The sequence below is a fragment of the Theropithecus gelada genome, chromosome 6, assembly GCF_003255815.1.
Source record: "Theropithecus gelada isolate Dixy chromosome 6, Tgel_1.0, whole genome shotgun sequence".
Classification (NCBI taxonomy): domain Eukaryota; kingdom Metazoa; phylum Chordata; class Mammalia; order Primates; family Cercopithecidae; genus Theropithecus; species Theropithecus gelada.
This window is the reverse complement of record NC_037673.1, coordinates 90383987-90399876: the sequence shown is the minus strand read 5'-3', so window position 1 is coordinate 90399876 and position 15890 is coordinate 90383987. Positions and strand designations below refer to the sequence as shown.

Genomic DNA, 15890 nt, shown 5'->3' with positions numbered 1-15890 from the left:
AGTATGGAGTTTTTCTTCCTTTGCTTGGTTTCTTTCAGAAGTGATGTAACTACAGAGGAAGAAAGGCTAAATTGACACAGTTGTTGTTCTTTTAAATACGCCTGTCTCCCCACTATACAATGTGAATCAGCTCATGGAATTTCCCATTCCTTAAGCATCTACTTGTCATTTTCATCATCTTGGCTTTCTGTAATGAAATTTCTTTGCCTATTTTTGTAACCATACTTCTGCTAATAATAGGCTCTTTCAATGGAAATCTTATTACTTGTGGCACTCACATAATGTGGGGTTGCATTTAACTATTGAAATCAAAAGAAGAATCTCCAGCTTGAGGACAGGGAGATCCTAACTGCTGTTCAGGACTAACTTATTATTTTTTTGGGGGGGAGGGTGGGTAATTGTATTACCACTTAGCAATACATAGGAAAAAATGCATCTAAACTTACCTTTGAAAAATAAGAATGTATGAAGTATGCATTATATTTGAATGGCATATAAACAAGTATATAGATATAAATTCCATAATATTTCCTCCTCTAGGGACAGAACCATCCTTTAAAAGACTCATTCTGGTTTTCCACAAGCACACTTTCTATTATGCACATTTTGAATTCTGCCCCACACTCAGCTGTTATAGAATTATGTTATTTTAAGAAGAAAGGGACTGATGTCTCCTTAAACTTGGGCAACAGAAGAATTATCCAGGTGAAAGAGTTACTCTTATTTTACAAAAATGTGTTTTAGCAGAGAAATGGTAGTGCTTTGGATTATTGCAATATTTTATTCTTTAGAAGAAACTTCTCACTGATAATTTATTCTAAGGTTAAATTATTCATGAAGAAAGTTTCATGAACTCAAAAGAGATGATTTATATGTATTTTGCGAATACATTTTGTGGGGCGAAGCCAAAAATGGAAAAATGTAATGAAATAATTGGCTCTATCAAACAATAAGCAATTATGATTTTACATTACATTGTGTGTGTGTGTGTGTGTGTGTGTGTGTGTGTGTTTTAACCTAGAATAATGAATTTACCAATGGGTAAAGGTGAGATAATAATTAACTTATGTGCTTTCAATAAATTACCTCAATTATATGAGAAATATTATTGTGATGATATAAAAACATACACATTGCAATTCATATTCTTGACAATAACAGTTTAGAATTGTTTTTCTTTCAGAAAAGTTCATCCTTTGAATAATATAATACAGACTACTGTGATAGTGTCTGATTATCATATCTTCTGTTACTTGACAGCTTATATCTTTTTTTTAATAATACATCTTTTTATAAAGATTTTATTATAACCACTTAGCATAATTTTAATGAACTATAAAACACTTTATTCATTGGTTGAATGAAGCAATTTTTAATAAGACTTTTGGCAAGGAGATCGTTAATTTAAACTAGAGAACACTTTCAACTCCATAAGTCTGCAGGGCGTAGTAGTTAAACCTGACACCTTGGATGACACATTAAAAATGTATCAGCGAAAACTCTAAGTGCTTTAATTTAACTAACGGTGGAGAAACAGATTAACACATCTTTAAGCATCTCACACAGTCAGCTAGACATGATGAAAAAAAGTCATTATTTAGCAACTATCAAGTTCTTTCCACAAAAACTTTATGTCCTGATAATAAATAGGCAATTTTTTTAAAGCGGCAAAAATGAAAACTCTTGGTCATAGACTTTCTCAACTATGAGTGACCAAAATGGCTTTTCTTGGGTGCCATATTTCTAGTCACTATGCATATGTCTTTGAAAACAAAATTATATGCTCGGTGTTTTTGAAGTAAACATAAAATTATTTTAAAAGATTTTTAGGCCGGGTGCGGTGGCTCACACCTGTAATCCTAGCACTTTGGGAGGCCGAGGCGGGCGGATCACAAGGTCAGGAGACCGAGACCACGGTGAAACCCCATCTCTAAAAAAAATACAAAAAATTAGCCGGGCGCGGTGGCGGGCGCCTGTAGTCCCAGCTACTCGGGAGGCTGAGGCAGGAGAATGGCGTAAACCCGGGAGGCGGAGCTTGCAGTGAGCCGAGATCGCGCCACTGCACTCCAGCCTGGGCGACAAAGCAAGACTCCCTCTCAAAAAAAAAAAAAAAAAAAAAAAAAGATTTGTACTTTGCCATTGTTTGTACTCCAAAAACTGTATTATTTGGAAATGCTATAAAATCAACCTCATAAGCAAGACTTCTGAGATTCCAAAATGCAGCAATGAACAAATGTAAATAGCAGTGAGTATTTCTATTATCAGAGAATACCTTTTGTCCCCACCTGGTAACCAAGTCCTTAAATTTGTAGTAAGTTTACTTAAAACAGAGATAGTATAATGTCAGTAGATATTTCATTAGCCCCACAAAATACATGGAGCTATAATTAAATTTTATGTTGAGATGGTTTTTCCTTGCTATTTTGACAATATTTCTCCAAAGGCATAAAATAAAATTTTTTATATATTGTAATTCATAGCTACAGGGATTTGCTGTGACAATGGCATTACATTTATTTGACTGCTCTTGTTGGCATAATGTTGTGGATTCTTCTGGAGCACATCTGGATGAGTTGGTACAAAGTGAAAGGACAAAATGTAATCTCAGTGAAAGGATGAATTCCACAGTGCTTGTGTTTCAGGTCTAGGATGTTTATTGGCCTTCACATTGGTGGCATGTGTTACCAAGTGAGTTGGCCAGTTTCTTAAGATCCTTCCTGGACCGATTAAAAGGGGGAGAACTAATATAACTGGGTTCCAGGATAACAGAACTAAGGGCTGCTGTGCAGATTACATGGCCTTTTAATTTAACAAGATAGATAGATGGAAGGATGAATGAACAGATGGATGGATAGACAGATGGACAGTTATTAAATTGAGTGAAACTGGGAGAGATTTGTTGGTCTTAAGGGACCCTAAATGTATACAGTGAAACAATTTATAATTTTGTCAGGATCCTGGCTCCAAAGCCCTAGTTAACATAACAATTGATAAGCTTAGTCAATACCGTGAGGCATCCTTATTGTTAGGATGGAAGCATCCAAGAGCCATGGCTTTGATGAACAGTGATTGCAATCTGACCAAGAAAGTTTATATAAATGATTTGTTTGTGTATTTATTTATTTTTTAATCTCTTAAGTGGCCAAAATAGTATTGATAAAAGGAAATTGAGTTCCTATGAAAGCATGCTTTTGTAATCAGGAATGCTAGCTGACTTGACTCTTACATTTGAATATCAGGCTTCACAATTTCAAATCAATTGTGAAGGTTTTGAGTTTTGAAGAATTGCCAAATTATAATAGTATGTGTTATGTTTAAAGCTCTGTACACGTTAAGACTAATTTTAAAATATCACTTTTTATAAAAACTTCTTGACTAATCCTTATTCCATCTGATAAAAAAGACTTTAAACATTTCTGTGATTTATGAAGGCTGAAAAAAATCACATTATATTCATTTATTAGAAAAAAATAAACCATCCTTTAGTTTTATTTCCCTGTGGAAAAAAATTTATTTTCTAGATTTTTTAGTCTAAAATTTGTTTAATATTTAGATTCATAATTAGATTTTTTATCTTTGAGGAGAAATTTTCTTAGTGTATGTTAGATTTTTAGAGGCAAAAACAGAAATAAATAAGATATTCCCAATGCATCTTACTACTTTTATAAATTAGAAATCTTAGTAGAAACAGTTTAACAATTCATCTTTCAGAATAACTTCAATAATTTCCCATTATCAACTGATATTTCTGTTTTTTGTTCTGTTTCCCTTTGCTGGTACTTTATACTTTTAGCAATTTTAAAATGTCACTTTGCCTCACTTAGTCTCTTGTTTTGGTGAAGACTGAAGCGTAACTAAATATCTACAATTATGCTTTAAGATAAGTTTTCTCTGGAATTCATGAATAGTTTGTGCTCTTTTTCTTGTTCTCTGTAATACAATCACCACTTCTGTTTAGGACTCATTTTGTAATGCCAGGTGTCTTCGTATTGTTGTTGTAGTTGTTGTTATTGTTATTATCATTAGACTCTAGTGAAAGGAAGGCTTTGGCTGGTCTGTTGTAAATGGCAAAGGGGTCCACAAGAAAATTAAATTGCTCCTCTGAAATAAAGGCCTAAATTTGCATGAGAACATGGATTGTAAAATGAAATATAAATTTTAGCTGGTGAATGACAGAAGTAATTAAACATGGCACGAAAAGCACAGCCTGGCAACTTCCGTGGATCTAAATGTGGCTAATATTTTTGTTTCTCAAATTTTAAAAGAGAAGCCTAAGTCCTAAATCTTGATCATCATAAATCCCACCTCACCTCCAAAATCTTAATTGCTAACACAAAATCATAGAACAATCAAAGAAGTTGCAAAAGTGCTTCCTCTTTATCACAGTATCAACTATTGATACTTTCCCGTAACGGTCATCAGTTTACTGAAACTTTATCATAACTGACACCTAGAGACAGAATGCAAAGTTTTAATGTTTATGGGAAGCATGTAATTTAGATATTCTATTTAAAAATGGATAGCTATTTTTTTTATTTCCCAAAGTTGAATTGGTTTCCTTTATAAAAGTCTGAGGATTAAGTAATAAACTATTCTACTTGAATCCACTGCATTGCTTTTAGTCCAATAGCCAACTCTCTCGGTATTCATTTCTTTTTAAAATTATGGTCAGGGAACTTCAGTTAACTAAGTCACTTATTATATTTGTTAATTGTATTATAAAATTTGGATTTTTTTTGTAAAAATTTAAACCAAATTTGACTAGGTGCATGTTTATAAATAAGATTTCTGCAGTCATTCTTTAAAAATGCTCTGAAGTTCTATGGTTAACACAATTGTTTTATTAAAAGGAATAAATACCTGCTTTACTTTAAAATCTTAAAATATGCTTAAACAGTCAACTTTCTATAATAAACCATCAGACTCTATAATATATTAATCAATAATTAAAAATAAAAAGGTAAGTAGACTCTTAAAAAATTACACAAATAATCCTCTCTAAACTGTACTACCACAAAAATTTTAACTTATTCAAGGGAAGAAACTTACAGTTTCTAAATATGCCAAGTATCTTTAGGATATACAATTTTTGGTTTTTTTATTTGCTTTGATTTTATTTGTTTGGATTTACAATACTAATTAAGTATTCTCAAAAATGTCTCAAAATGTAGCTAAATATTTGTTTGTTTTTAGGAACTTTCAGAAAATGAAGTGGTTGGATCTTATTTCTCTGTGAAGTCTCTCTTTTGGAGGGTAATGTCTAAATCCTTTTTGTTAATATTCTTGATTTTTGGTTTTGGATAGCAATTTTGAAAGTTAAATGGCAATTAAGAGTTTCACTTTTTAAGATAGGCTTCCAGATAGATATATTCATTTGCCTTCTTTATTATCTTCTAAGTCATCTAGGTAACTAACACTTTTATTTCTGCACTTGTAAAAATTAAGAACTTCGTAAATTGAACATATTTCTTTGAAGTCACTTTATGAAACCAAGTTTATTCCAAATTCTGAGAAGCTAGAGTCTCAGGGACTCTCTGGGAATATAATGGTGCCATCTAGAAGGTCCATGAGGGCTCTTTCTTTCCTCTCATGTAAAATGAGACTAGAATTTTCTGCTCCATTTCTGTTCGAGAAAAATATTTACTTCTATTACAGTGATCTATACTAGAATTCTGTCCTAGATATATACTAATTAGTGCTCTTTCTTTGAAAAGAAATCCTATAATTTAGAAAACAGCAACTCTTTTGATTTAAATAAAGACAAAATGATGATTTACAGATAACTTGTTTTAAATGTCATTTCAATTTAACTTACTCTTTGATGTTTAAAGCGTAATAGCCTCATAATGACCATCCATTTCTTTCTCTGTTCTAATTCTGCATTATGCACAGCACAATTTATTACTAATGCACTTACTGCTTTCCTTTGAGAATGTTCCTCTTTCTTTGAAAATTCACACTTGGTATATGCTTAATGTAACAATAGATATTGCAACGAAAATGCTACACTCTTAGGGCCTGGCCATTTTCCTTTCTTGGCTCTCAAACTGTTCATGATTGAAAACTATCTTTTTTTCTTTAGAACTTTAGTATTTGCTGTAGTGTCTCTTAAGTAGACTGGCAGGTACCAGATTAAGTCATGTGTTGACCAGTGAGCAAGTATAAGCTACATTTATTCATCCTCACCAGCTTGAATGCACACACACTTTTTTTTTTTTTTTTTTTGTAGCTTTTTATTGTTGTGAGTTTATTTTAGTAATTACACCCTCTTCATTTACACTGTATGGCTGCCTTCACTGAAGTTACTCTGTACTTTGCTGAAATAATAATTCCTCTTATATGTTCATGCATTGTCCCGGAACACACAGAATTAGTGCTTTTAAATTGTTCCATGACTTTAAATGACGGCTTTATCCAAAAACTATTTCACTGGCCGGGCCCGGTGGCTCATGCCTGTAATCCCAGCACCTTGGGAGGCTGAGGCGGGTGGATCACCTGAGGTCAGGAGTTTGAGACCAGCCTGACCAACAGGGCAAAACCCCGTCTCTACTAAATACAAAAAATTAGCCAGGCATGGTGGCGCATGCATGTAATCCAAGCTACTCGGGAGGCTGAGGCAGGAGAATTGCTTGAACCCAGGGGGAGGAGGTTGTAGTGAGCTAAGATTGTGCCATTGCACGCCAGCCCGGGCAACAAGAGCAAACCTCTGTTTCAAAAAAAAAAAAGGGAAACAGCACACTTCTTCAGAGTAGACTTTGAGGGTGCTCTGGGTTGAACTTGTTCTATGTGCAGCAAATGTGCACACTGGTCATTGTGAATGAAGATTTGTCACCAGGACCAGCTTCATAATTAATAGTTTTTCAAGTGTTTCCCTTTCAAGTGGCGCTCTCAAGATCTTCTTTGCTACTTCCAAGTTTTCCACTTATCAGTACTTTCCATTTGGTTGTTTTCATCCTCAAATATTCTTTAATAACCTTTCTCAATCTCTTGAACTCTTTGATCCTAGAATAACAAATGTGCAACTTTAAAAATAAGCAAGCTTTCTTGTATCCAAGGCCTGGTGGTAATGTCTTCTCTGGGCCTATGACAATGAACAGTTGACAAATGACTTGGGTCATACAGGCAGAACCTTTAGGGATCATCTGTTTTACCAATGAGGAAAGTGAGGCCCATCAAACTGATGTCATTGCCTTGAGGTACCCAGATGGCATGATCAGAAACAATATTTCTCTCTCTCTGAATGCCATACAAATAAATGTTTTGAAGAACTTTGAAGAGCAGTAGAGTCTCTCTTTGAGTTTATGATGAATAAAGATACTTCGTATAAATAAAGCTGTTCCTTAACCTGTTATTTTTGATTGACACTCTTTCAAATTCTTCTTGCATTATTTGACCCTTTTCTTCAGCAGCTGTGTTAGCCACCAATGGATGGATATGTTTAAGAGCCATGAGACTGATGTGTCTGATATGCCATTTACAAAATCAGAAAATCAGTGACCAAGCCTACTCTGTTTGAGTATTGTCTTCCATAGTCACATTCAAAGGTCACTCTGGTAACTAATTGACCCCATTGCTCTTTACCCAAGCAATATTGTTATTCTGATGAACTTTTAGAGGAGATATATATGAAAGGAGGTTATCCAGGGACATTTTCAGATATGCAAACTATCTAAATAGCTCAGATAAAATCTTGCATGAAGAGTATACATGTGCTTTGTGGGTTAAGCAGGATGTGATTTAAAATAAATTCCTATCAGGATTTATACAGATCAATACATGTGTCCAAGAGATAGCAACTGATTTACACTGAGTGAAACTACATCCTAGTAAAAACTTGCTCAGCTGGAACATCAGTGCTACTTGCTATATCTTAATTTTCCTGAGAGCAAAATAATGGAAAGAAAAGACTGTGCACAGGGATAGTCTAATTGTCCGAAAGCATAATATTTGTTATTCATCAAAACGCTATCTTAGGATAAAAAATATTAAGCGGTGGATATGACAATTACCATGTTTCTCATGAAAACAATAAAAATTATGAGAATCAAGTTAAGTAAAAATTGTATTAAAGACTAACTTCCCACTTAAAGGTGGCAACTTAGTGCAGTGTTTTCAAATATTTAGCATGCTTACGTTTCTTTTTAGTTACCTCCATTGAGTGGACTTACAGACTCTGGTAAAAGAATTAATTGAACAAACCACCTTACAAGAACATTGCAGTGAATCAAAGATAAATTTAAATATTTTTTAAGTGGAAAAGGCTGGAACATGCCAAGATACTTCATATAAAAATCAAGAAAAGGGTCACAATGGGCAAAGAAGAGTACCTAGAAAAATACAAAGCAATTTAGAAGTTATGTCAGAGTACCGCCTTCTGGTCAGGTCAAGCAAAAGTGTGTCTGAAGGAAGATTGAAGGCTAAGGAGAAGAGTTATTGACTTTTTAAAACAAGAATGGAATCCTGTACTGAAGCACTTACATGCTGAACAACTCGACCATAGATAATATCCACCCAAGATGATTTCAGGAATTATCTCCATTTTTAAGTATGATGTTATTTATACTCAAAAATATGTGTAACTTTTAATTAACAGTCTCAAAAACAAAAACAAACAAACAAAAAAACACAGGTCTCTATAAGGCAAGCCCAAGACTATTATTCCTTTCCCATATTATTGCTAGAAATTTGTAGATTATTTCAGCAAGCCAAAAAGATTACAATATATATGATGATTTTCTATTTGTATGTATTTTCAAACAAATGTAGTAAAAGCTTTAAAACTTTTCTTTGGCCACGATTAAAGTTAGAGAGGATAGTTAAAACATCTTAAGTAAACATAAAGAACTTCCTGGCACCATAAATTGTATCAAGAAGCAATGGAAATATAAAAGAAAGTTTAAGGATTAAAAACCAGCAGAATTTCGCTAAGGATTATGGTGCCAGTAAATCATCTTCTAAGAAAAAAAGGATCAAAGCTTTATTATAAGATGAGACACTTCAGACTGGGCTGGACAAAGCACCGACAGGGTTTTCTGTAAAAGCAATCCTACCTTGAGAGGATGGATGGATGGCAGAACAAATGCACTTGTTGGACTTCATCATCCAGGTGCAATTCACTCGAATAAACTCAGCAGGAAAAGGAAAAGATAGAACAGGCCTGTGCCTGGGATTGAGCTAATTGCTCCACACTCGTCTTTGCAGCACAAAACAGTCATTCTAGGCTGTCATTATCTCTTCTTTGTAGTGTCTCGGGGATCATTTGATTAAATAAAAGCACATGCACCCTGTGCTGAAAATAGAAGAAAGAGCTGATTCCACACATGGCTTATTGTAAACACATAAGCAATGTCTTTCACTCCCTATTTCAGTGTCTGGGTCTCATTTGGAAGGATTAGGTTGTACAAAGGTAATAAAATCCAGGATAACAAAAGCCAAGGATTATTTGTACCTATCAGGGAAGGGGATTGGTTTAACTGTGTTCCCTTAGTCTCAAATTAAGTCTAAACAGATTTTTTTTTATTTTGATCTATTTTTAAATCAAGATCTAGAAAAATAAAATATCTCATTGTTAGTGATCCATATTTTCAAGGAATGGAATTACTAAACTTTTTAACTAGAACTGGAATATAGAAATGCTCCCAATTTAGATGTGAGATTCTATGACTTCACCACCTTACTAGCAGACATTAAACTATAGTTTATTATAAAGTGAATAACATATGCTGGGGTTATTACCACCCACCTACTCTAACTTCCTCTAATCCCTTGATTAGCCTTTCTTGATAATCTATAACCAAGGATACATTTCACCTAAGTGACAGGCAAAGTATTTTGAAAACTTCTGTACCAATTAATTTCTTTTGTTGTACCATGAATTTCTTAGTCTCTGTCAAAAAAAGGGAAATATAGGTGGGTGGAGGTGGAAATCATGGATTAGGTCTCAGCAACTCTAGATTCAAATCTCAGCCTTGCCAATCTCTAGTCATTTGGCTTTGAGTGGGGTACTTATCTTCTCTATGCCTCAGTTTATTTACCTTAAAATAAGATTCCTGTCATGAAAAACACTGGAGTGTGAAAACAGCAGCATGTAATAGCTGCACAATAAATGTTCCTTTCTTTCTGTGTGATTTAATCCACCTTTCCGACTGCCCTAATCCAGTCTTCTCTGTTGATGTTATTAAGACTGACGACTCTAATCTCATCATAATACTATTGTTAAGAAACTTTCTTTAACTGCTCCAGAAGACCTGTAATATAAACTTTCAGTCCCACCATGATAACTTCCCCCCAGGAGTTCCTGTTCAGCTGTATCTGTCTTAATCCATCTTTTGCTACTCTTGGTCTTGGTAGTGAAGGGATCTTTGAGTTACTTTTTCATAGCAAAGGCAGGAAAGGGAGGTGTCATGTGGGACAAAATTTCCCTATTAGTTTAGAGATACTTCTTTAATCATTACAAAAGATTTACATGTGGGATGCAGGGTTAATATGATCTTATTTATTGCCTATTCATATCACATTTATTTTTCTGAAAGCAAATCACTATTCCGACCTTTTGAAGCAGCAGACTTGGAAACAATTATTCTTTTCATGATTTCTCTTGCTATAGTTATTTTCTCTGATACACCTATTAACAAAAACCTGAAATCACTTAATTAGGCTCTGTTACTATATAATCTCTGGGCTTCATTTCCTTGACCACTGCAGCATCATTCTACTAAAGAAAATAGTGGCTGGAAATTTAGAGTTGCATTGACATTTATCTTCATTGTGCTATAAGACATTTTCTGACAGTGACTTGAGAAGCAAATACAAATTTTCTCAAATAATGTTTTCTGAAGAGTAATTCAAACTGCTGATCAAAATGAGGGGTTGAGAATGGTACGAACCTTCCCCGTACAGCTCTGATCATTCATTTCCATCCAGACGTGCGGCAGGCCAGCTCTTCCTGTCCTGGGCTTCTGCAAAGCAGAGCTTCAGAGTCCTTATTGCAAAAATGCACAAGTAAGTTCAACCATTCAGTTCATTTATTTTTTTCTGAGCTTGCATGAGCTGTGATTTCTGAGAGCCAACTTGCTGTACTGAAAATCCATTCCCTATACTAACCTATTTTGTACATAGGAAAAGGAATTGTAATCTTAATTTTTTTTCAAGGAATAATATAACTAACACTTTCTTTAAATTGCCAGCTCATTTGTTCTAAAATCTTACTAAAGATACCTGTTATGGACTAATTGCTTCATGCTTTGAAATCTGTATTGTTAACTGGTGTCTTGATATTCTTTATTAATTATGAACTTGGATGAATATTCTTATGAAAGTGGATCCTAAACTTTGGATGGGTGAGAATCACATTGGGCATGTGCTGAAATACAGACACGGCTCTACTCCATAAGAACTGAGTCACATCTCAGAGAATCATGCAATTCCAGCAAATTGACTGCTAGAATTTGAGAACAACTACCTTACAAGTTCAAGGATTATTCTTTCCTTTTAAGGGCTTTGTTTTTGTTCTTTGCTTTGAAGAACTAGGTTGGATTTTTTCTTTTTAGTCTTCTTGCCTTTTTTCTTGTCCCCCTCAACAAGACTTCTAATTCAACAAGGACCTAGTTGAGAGCATTACCTTAGAAAACTAAGTACCAACTGCAATATGCAAATTTTATTGAATGTTATTTTGGATTTGTTTAATACTCTTTGCCCTTTAGGTGCTCAATAAGTGATTTTGGTGGACTATCAACACTTCAATAAATATGTGTTATTTAGATATATTTATGAGAAAAATAACAAAGGAAGAAAAGAAGCACAGCTTTTCATAATTGTTCAGTAGGGTCCTGCTTCTCTTTTTAAATACCCTAGATATCTAGAGCAATATGTTTCCTAATCAGAACTAAAAAAGGACTTTAAATAGTATAAATAATATTAATGTTAATTTTTACAATTGTATTAATAGTTATTAGAACATAGAGAAGCCAGTGTGCATGCTCCACATAACTTTCAAGCAAGGATTCTCACACTTGAGTGTGTATCAGAATCACCTGGCGGACTGGTTAAACCAGAATGCCTGGCTCCACTCCCAGAGTTTCTGATGCTGTTAGTCTGGATGGGGTCAGAGGATTCTAGTTTCTAAAAAGTTCCCAGGTGACATCAATGCCACTGGTCTGTGGACCACATATTTGAGAGATTTACTGTACAGAGGAAGGAAACTTTTTAAACAGAGCAGCAAGTGACTCCGAAGATACCTTGGAGAGCATCAGAATTCCATAGTTTGCAAAGTTTCTTTTTGCTGTGGTATTCTGCCCATCCTCACGCCTTCAATGAGCTCCCCAGAACTTTGATTTTACAAGTAAGTAAGAGTAATAAATGACTATCTTGAGCAAGCTAAATCTTCATTGTTGATGGAGTGTACTTCTTTCTCTGTAGGCCCCTGAACACACAACCTCCCTCCACCCGTAGATACACACAGAAAAGGGTTGTTAGTACACTTGGGGCCCTGGAGTACAGTCTTGACAAATCAAAGATAAGAAAATTGAGTCCCAGAGAGAGAGATAAACATGCCCAAGTTATATAGCCAGAAATTACTAGGAATATGTGAGTGAACATTTATGTTCCATGCTTCTCTCTTCTGCTTTTGATAGCCTATGTTTATATCTTTTACCTTTACCTGTAATTTTATTTCAAGTCTCACTTCTTCACGCATAGACTGAATAAATTTAACAGTTTCATGACTATGCAGTTGCTCAATAAAATCTACAGTTGAATTATGGAGTTTCTTTGTAGAGAAGTACCATTTTGAACAAAAATTATTGAAGAAGAAAACATCACTGAAAAAATATCTGATTAGAATATCTCTGAAACTTTTTTATTTCTTCTTCTCAGCCTTATGCACAGGTCCCCATAATTACCATACCCATTAGCCCTGTTTTTATGAAGAAATGTTCTCCTTCTTCCTCCCACTTAGCTCCCCAAGTTGTTTTGGAAATGTTCTTCTGGGTTATAGAACAGCATTTCACAGCAACTAATAGCAGTAGGTAAAGTCTCTATTATGTTCATTTTATTTCTGTGAAAGCATAAAGGACCCCATGGAAAATGGAATCTTTTGTCCTCCTGTGAGCTTTACATGAGAATATGAACTTGACTTACAGAGTGAAAATGGCTTTTCTCCCCCTCACTCTGTAAGTCAAGTTCATGTTCTCATGTTAAAAAAAAATGATAGGCCGGGCGCGGTGGCTCACGCCTATAATCCCAGCACTTTGGGAGGCCGAGACGAGCGGATCATGAGGTCAGGAGATCAAGACCATCCTGGCTAACAAGGTGAAACCCCGTCTCTACTAAAAATACATTTAAAAAAAATTAGCTGGGTGTGGTGGCGGGCGCCTGTAGTCCCAGCTACACGGGAGGCTGAGGCAGGAGAATGGTGTGAACCCGGGAAGCGGAGCTTGCAGTGAGTGGAGATCACGCCACTGCACCCCAGCCTGGGCGATAGAGCAAGACTCCGTCTCAAAAAAAAAAAAAAAAAAAAAAAAGATAATAAAAAATAAAAAAATAAAAACCAGAAAACAAAACGAAAGGAGGATCAAGCAAGAAAAGCACTATTTTACACATGGCACTATTAAAGAAACTTACTTCGCCTTGCTAATTGAAGACACTGTGTAACCTAACTTGTACCCAACTACTATTTGACTGCTTCTACAGAGCACATAGAAAAATGGCATTAAGTATATTCTTCAACAAGCTGAAATATTATAAATATGAACACATGTGGTCATATAATAGAAAAGTAAAAGGCAGTTTCATAAATTAGCCATGTGCTCACCACTTAACTGGAGAGTATCCTTTGAAAACATTTTGTTTAAATCATGATTACCTTTTAACCTATGAGAGAATCTCCACCCTAAACACTTGTATTGGGGAAGCTCAGGAATAAAGATGAGAAATATTGGGGTTCTAGTCACACATCTACCATTTATGAGCACAACCACTCTGAGTTCCATCAGTAAAATGGGGCTAAGAAGCCTTGCCTTCTGACCTCATGGGGTTTTTGTGGGAACCAAACGTTGTGATATAGACAAGTACATTTTTAAATTCTAAAGCTCTGTATTAGTTGGCAGCTATTAACTCCTTGATCTTTTCTAAAATAATTACTTCTTCTTGCTTGCTACAACATTTGTTTTCTTTGGTTCCTTCTTTGCTACTCATGTTCCTTAAAAAAGTTTCCAGTCCAAAGTTTAAAACCCGATTCCCTAGAGTCTGCTGTTAGAGGCAGTCTCAACAGCAGCAGAAGTGGTCAAACCAAGCAGTCATACACCAAAATCTACGACTGGATTATATAATAATAAGTTGCATGAAATCTTAGAACTAAAACAAAGACCTTAGCCATAACTGGGTGCAACAAATTCTAAACAATTACTTTCATCTGAGAAATCCTCTGTTCATCAAAATCCAATGTGGAAATTCAATATATGGAACAGACGGGAGCAGTGGGGCTCCAGCTGAAGAGGGCATGGAGTTCTGCAGAACTTGTAGGTGCTCCATGAATTCTCCTTTACACTTCAGATCACATTTGAATGCTGCTTTTGAAGCTCACAGGGATGAAGAGTGTGTAGACAAAGGTCTGCATTGATATGCATAGGGCAGAGCCACCAGGCAAGGTTCAAAATGTGCTGTGTTCAACAAGGCAGGAAAATATGCAATGGGATTTTCAAAGATTTTCATTGAAATGTTCAAGTATTAGAAGTATTATCTTTTGGAGAATGTAGTTTTCATTTTCCTAATAGAAGCACTGTGAAATGATGACGATAAAAATACCGATGGCGTTGCTCTGGTATGGAAAAAGGTAGGAAGTCAAAGTGGGAGGGAGAGTTATACAAAATAGACTGTAACTTTGTAACATTAATGTAGACAGGATTAGGTAGAAAGTAATGCTAATCCATAATTTAGAAGTGTACTTTGAGGTTGAGAGGAACGTCGAATTTCTTCATGAAATGACTATAAGTAGAAAAAATATGTTTGATAACATGAAAGAAACCATTTTTATAGTACTGCTTGATGTTGAATCCAGATTGAAGATGTTTTCACATTTAGTTACTTTCTATGGCTTGTTTTATGTCCTTTTTAGTTTAAAGAGATTATATGGCCATTTTTAGTAGACTTGCCAATTTTAATAAAAGTCTAAGCCAGGTGTGGTGGCTCATGCCTATAATCCCAGCACTTTGGGAGTCTGAGGCAGGAGGATCACTTGAAGCTAGGAGTTCAAAGCTGCAGTGAGCTATGATCACGCCACTGCACTCCAGCCTGGTCAAGCAAGCAAGACCCTTTCTCTAAAAACAAAACCAAACAAATGAAATGAAAATAAAAACTAAAAATTAGCTGGGTGCAGTGGTGCATGCCTGAGGCTGCTACTTGGGAGGCTGATATAGGAGGATCACTTGAGCCCAAGAGTTTGAGGTTATAGTCAGCTATGTCCACACCCCTGCGCTCCAGCCTGAGTGACAGAGCAAGACTCTGTTTCTAAACAAACAAACAAACAAGAATATTAAAAGTAATTAAAGAAAACAACGTTCAGATACTAAAATGTAAAATAAATCCAGAAACATACTTGCCAATATAAATCACAGTGTAACTTTAAACATTTTAAATATTTGTGATGAAAGTTTTAGGTATAAGCAAGACATCTTAGATGGGCGTATTGATTTTGTTTTCTATTTTGTGGTAACTTAAATTGTCCTTTAGTAATCTGAAGCTCAATAATCTCCAAATGTGGCAAGAAAGAAGTTTTTAAACTATCTGAATAGCACTTGCAACTAATCTTCCAATTAAAAACCACCCCTGAAATATGTTTATAACATAAACAAAGAGATCTTCAAAAACCACAAATAGTTTAAAAATTAAATACC

At 35.0% G+C, this 15890-nt stretch overlaps 1 protein-coding gene across 5 annotated transcripts in view; it reads left to right on the top strand.

Annotated features, from left to right (window-relative positions):
* MCTP1 (multiple C2 and transmembrane domain containing 1) overlaps positions 1-15890 on the top strand; it is a 594727-nt gene that overhangs the window by 372038 nt on the left and 206799 nt on the right. For 3 of the 5 annotated variants that reach the window (XM_025387618.1, XM_025387616.1, XM_025387619.1), the window contains 2 exons: positions 5194-5253; positions 10924-11001. The exons of the other annotated variants lie outside the window; for them this stretch is intronic. In XM_025387618.1, the coding sequence (XP_025243403.1) occupies positions 5194-5253; positions 10924-11001 (138 nt within the window). The remainder of the gene's footprint in view (positions 1-5193; positions 5254-10923; positions 11002-15890) is intronic. 5 annotated transcript variants of the gene reach the window in all.